Consider the following 5,000-nt stretch of genomic DNA (forward strand, 5'->3'; position numbering starts at 1 on the left):
GTAAGCAGACTAGAACTGGTATCCAGGGAAACCCTCAACATCATTACTGTTCAGTTTATGCATAACTCAGCTTTGTGCAGTGAAGATTGTAGCCATAGATCTTAGCAAATAATCAGAGCTGGGTACGGTATCTATAGAGGAACATAACATTGCCAGTATTACAAAAAAATTTTAAAATATGTCGATACAGCAAACATTTCTGTTGTTGTCCTAAAGATTAATTATGATGAGGTTTTCGATGCAATGAAATCTTGATATAACAAACTAATTTCCACACTCCCTTGGCACTTCGTTAAGTCAAGGTTTCACTATAGTTCTTTTTGAAGGTTTTTTTGTTTGGATCATCTCTTGCAAAATCTAAATGACCTATGCTGGGGAAATACCTATGCTGGCATTTCGGATTATATATACAAGACCCACTTTATGCAGTGGTTTTGCTGTGACTTTTTACGGGAAGTAGTGCATGGAATTGTGTAAGATGAACTCTTGCAGCTTGTAATAAGCCTTCCAGCAACACATCATTGACCACTTGCCATAAAATTAACACCAGTATTTCGATTACTTAACTGTAAGAAAGGTCCTGCATGTACATGTAGTTTTATTTTTAATTACGTGTACTTCCAGGTACTCTGTCATGCGTTATGTTGAAGCTCTTGGTCAATTTGAGGCAGCTTCATCCATGTACCTAAACACTTTGAAATTTTTTTATGGGAATCAGAAAAATGTAAGTTGTATGTTAGAAAGACTGTAAACAGAATGATTTAGTTTACATTTGTGTTCACAGCTTCACCCAAAATGATCACTATAGAAGTTATAATAATGATTATTATTATTACCAGTAGTAGCTCATGTGAGGCAGTGTGGCTTGGTGGTTAGGGTGCTTGCCTTGAGACCTGAGATTCTAGCCTCAAGACTCGCTCTTACTGCTGGTTTAATTTGTTCCTTGTTCAACTTCTTGGCTGCACTTGTAAATAGCCAACTAGTTTGCCACCAGCCAGTTAAAAACTTGTTCTTCGTTCCTGTTCTGTCTGTTTTAATGGCCCTGAAAACCGGCCCTTGGAGAGGTTCCCAACTATGTAATGTATGTCAATGGAACATAGAAAGGGCACTAGAATTATAAAATTTTCTTGGCTACACTTCACTTACACAGTGCATTCCACTAACTTAGTTTGGCTTCAGGTGTCAAGGATTAAAACAGTTAGCTTTCAATAACTGTGTGACTCTCATGTTGACTGGCAGCCATTGCTCACATGATTCGCAGCTATAATTTGCTGGCTCGCACATTGTCCACACTCAATTTTCTAGTAGTTTTCATCTTTAGTGGTTCTTATGCAATTGGATTGTGCAAAACACAAGTCAATAACTTGTGATTAAATTTATCTCTCATTAACTATGTACACTGTACATGCTTGCATTGCACATTCTCAGCTTTTCAGGGACCAACATGTGCTTTAAAAGATCCACTTAGTATAGTTACCAAGCAGCCAAAGGTTGTCTTTTCCAGGGTTCTTCTGCCAATTTTCTTGCGTTAGAAGTTATTCGCTGATCATGAGGTAGTAAAATTGACTGGGATACAATAAATGTTATTGTCAGCTGAGTTGATCAGCTCCCTTTAAGATTTAACAGATGGTTTTCAATGTAATTTGTATACACTTTATCAATAGTTGTTTCTAGATTTATTAAATTTATGCTTTTAAGTTTCTCCCCAGTGGGCAATTTTCACCTAATCGACCACATATCAAAGTATGTTAAAATATGCCAAATTATGCAAGCCAAAAGGGTTTTTTAAAAAGATTGTTTAATTTGTTCTCTTAGACACCTGAACACATTATTGCTGCATACAAGTTTGGATCTTTTGAGAAGGTTTGTAGGGAACCTTAAGATGCAAGTCTTAGTCTTGGGGTTTTGTGATCAGACTTTTTGTTTGGTGTCCAATAAATTCAATGCAATACACTTTAAACGTAACAAAGAGAATTGAAGTAACCAAATGAATGATGAATTAAGTACGACTCTTAACAACGTTTTGGTCAAAACTTTGTTGCCTTTAGGCTGTACACTGTACATTGTAGTTGAAGACAACTGTACAGAGGAAAGATGCTATATTGATTGTACTTCATTGGACGGCCCGCAGTGTTACGTCTCATTTCAAAATATAGATTAATGCAACATATAACTTGGGATTCAGGGTTTTCAATAAGAGCCGACGGCCGGCAAAATTCGCCAGTCTATTGGACATGAACTTGCCGGCTATTTTTCCTTAGAAATTACCCTAAATTTTACGAATAACACAAAAAGCATTGGCACAGAACATGAGTAATTTCGGCAGCGCTTTCTGTTTCTCTGCCCTTGTCAAAGGCGGTGATCGAAGATCAAGCACACTCATTTTGAGGCAGCGGTCCACCAATCCAATTTATGATGTAAGCTGCCTGATTTGCTAACGACATTAGAAGCGTGACAAGACGACGTTTTCGGTCACGACAGATAAAATACATTTCAAGCAGCTGTATAAATTGCAAAGGAGCTATAATAAAAGGGCTATGTCACATTATTTTAGTGTCTGTTCAAAACCCAAAATTTGCCTTGCCATCAACTGAATTTCCAAAAACATTTAGCCCTCCCCAGTCGTCCCAACAAGTGGAAGTGGAATTATTAATCAGTATATTTTCAAGTATTGGAGTCCTACTGCTATAGCTTGCAGGGGTGACTTAAATATAACTCTTACAATAATTAATATTTTTGGCCACTTAAAAAGAGTGTGTAATAATGTTTTGTTTTTTTTAACAGATTCCTGAATTCATTGATTTCAAGAAACAACTTGACCTCTCCCTCCACTTTGCTTGTGTCAATTATGAAAACATGCTTTTAGATGTGTTTGTCAAGGCAAACAGGTATGGTGCACTGTAACAGTTATCGTTGGTTTACATGTACCCCTTTTCCCCCTAAGGGTAACCCTTGTAGATTTTACTCTAACGCTTGACAATCAATGTCAATAACATAAATAGGGGCCTCTTCAGGGGTGACAACATATACATCTGACAGAAAGAAAGTAACCCAGGGCATTTACTCCTGAACCCAATTAAAAATTAACTCCTTGGACTGATTCTTACTACCAATTATTGGTTATAAATAAGCAACTAAGTCCTTTCTAATGATGAAAACCATCCGACTCCTAAACTGTATGGTTGAGGAGAAACCGAGCTAAACTTTCTGAGGAAAGGCATTGTTTTATCCTGGTTTGCTTCTGAGAGCAAGAAGGACACTTGTAGATTTTACTTTATGTAACGCAGCTTGACAATTTTCAATGTCAATAATGTCAATAGGGGCCTCTTTAGGGGTGACAGTGATCTACATGCAAGTCCACACAAAAATATTCTCCCCTTTAGTTGTTTTCTCTTCTGAGAATGACATTTATACAGTGTAGGTTTTACTGTCTAATTTGCCAGTCAATTTTAGGTGTCATTTGAGGCTGGTTCAGGGGTGAGAGGGCTAACAGGATGTTTCCCTTTAAAAAGTTTAATCTAATTAAATCAATTACTATTTGCTTGCTAGTCTTGCAGATGCCCAAGGTCATTTCACAGAAAGTAGCCTCCTGGACAAGTGTTTGCTCGCAAGTAATATTTTAATAAATTACCGGTACATGTATGTATTAAGAGGACTTTATTGTGTTCTCACAGTTTGATCATCATGCAGTGGAACCGATTGAAACATTCCCCTTAAATTGTGACATTCATTTTCCATTCTTGTTCTACTGTGACATAATGCATATAATTTACTTGGTTTAATTAATTGCTAGCATTATGAGTACAAGAAATTTAAGCCACTGTGGTTGTTCCTGGGTGACCACAAAAATAGTGGCCACTGCATGTGTCCTTGCAGAGTGGATGAGTAATGAATCACTTGAATTGAGTGAGCAGCTGGTTAAATACATACATGTACTAAAACAAAATGTATCATGTTATAAATTATCAACGTATTAATTTTCTACTGAATGGAGCAATACCACATGCTCTGAAAGCTGCTGTCTTTTCACGGCTTCCCACAAAATAATGCACTGTTTGCTGATCCAGAACAGTTAGTACATTTCGGTTGTATTTCAAAACTTCAAATAATTTATATTCATGCTTACGAAGAAAGCTTTTGGTTCAGTGGAAAATGGATCATTTAATAATAATATTATTGCCTTCCTTTAAGCACAGTGTATTTCTTAAATAGTGTAATGTTTAAATTTACAAGATACATATAGTTTTATTTTCTGGAGATGTCTAAATCATTTTTCTTCATTTTTTATTACAGAAGACTGGATGACAGAACTGAAAGACAACAGAGATCTGAGGATACTTCAATCATGGGATCCCCCTGAGAGGTTTGTGTTGATTGTATTGATTTTGCTTAAATCGAAATGGATATATATTTTTCTCCTGACAAATGATAACAATTTTTGGTGCACTTTGTTTACCACATATATGTTACATTTAGTTTGCAATTACTGGTCCATTGCTGTAGCTACAGTTTTTTAACGTAAAAGTTCCTCACATCCACTTTGGATCATGTTTGGGTGCATTGTAAGTTGTACAGTTTGTGTCTTTGTCTTTTTAGACAGCTTACGACAGATCAGGAGTCAAGGTGCATGGAACAGGAAGTGAGTCGATCAATCTCAAAGTTAACTGTTGTGGCAACATCATGATCTGACAGTACTATGTCTTTGTAGGACATGTTTATAGTAGTAAAACACAACCTTAACCCATTAACTCCTGGGAGTAGCCCCATTGTCGAGTAAAATCGTCTGACATTAGACAGAGTGAAAGTCTGGCCGGTTTAGGCATCAAAGGGTTAAAATGGGTTAGTGAGTAACTGTTGTGATTAACTTGCAAGTGATATCATTTTCAATACAGTCGAACCTGTATATAACGCCAATACTGTGTTCTGACCACTCATTGAATTTGTTTCAGGTAGTCCCTGGTTCAACTTCCTGGCGCACTTGTAAAATAGCCAATTGGTTT

The 5,000-nt window shown here is 36.7% G+C and overlaps 1 protein-coding gene across 2 annotated transcripts in view; it reads left to right on the plus strand.

Annotated features, from left to right (window-relative positions):
• The window catches only part of LOC138045779 (N-alpha-acetyltransferase 25, NatB auxiliary subunit-like), a 65,681-nt gene that overhangs the window by 45,256 nt on the left and 15,425 nt on the right, over positions 1–5,000 (plus strand). For both annotated transcript variants that reach the window (XM_068892402.1, XM_068892403.1), the window contains 6 exons: positions 625–724; positions 1,816–1,863; positions 2,785–2,888; positions 3,550–3,611; positions 4,294–4,363; positions 4,597–4,639. In XM_068892402.1, coding sequence (XP_068748503.1) covers positions 625–724; positions 1,816–1,863; positions 2,785–2,888; positions 3,550–3,611; positions 4,294–4,363; positions 4,597–4,639 — 427 coding nt within the window. The remainder of the gene's footprint in view (positions 1–624; positions 725–1,815; positions 1,864–2,784; positions 2,889–3,549; positions 3,612–4,293; positions 4,364–4,596; positions 4,640–5,000) is intronic.

This window comes from Montipora capricornis, chromosome 4, assembly GCF_036669925.1.
Source record: "Montipora capricornis isolate CH-2021 chromosome 4, ASM3666992v2, whole genome shotgun sequence".
Taxonomy (NCBI): domain Eukaryota; kingdom Metazoa; phylum Cnidaria; class Anthozoa; order Scleractinia; family Acroporidae; genus Montipora; species Montipora capricornis.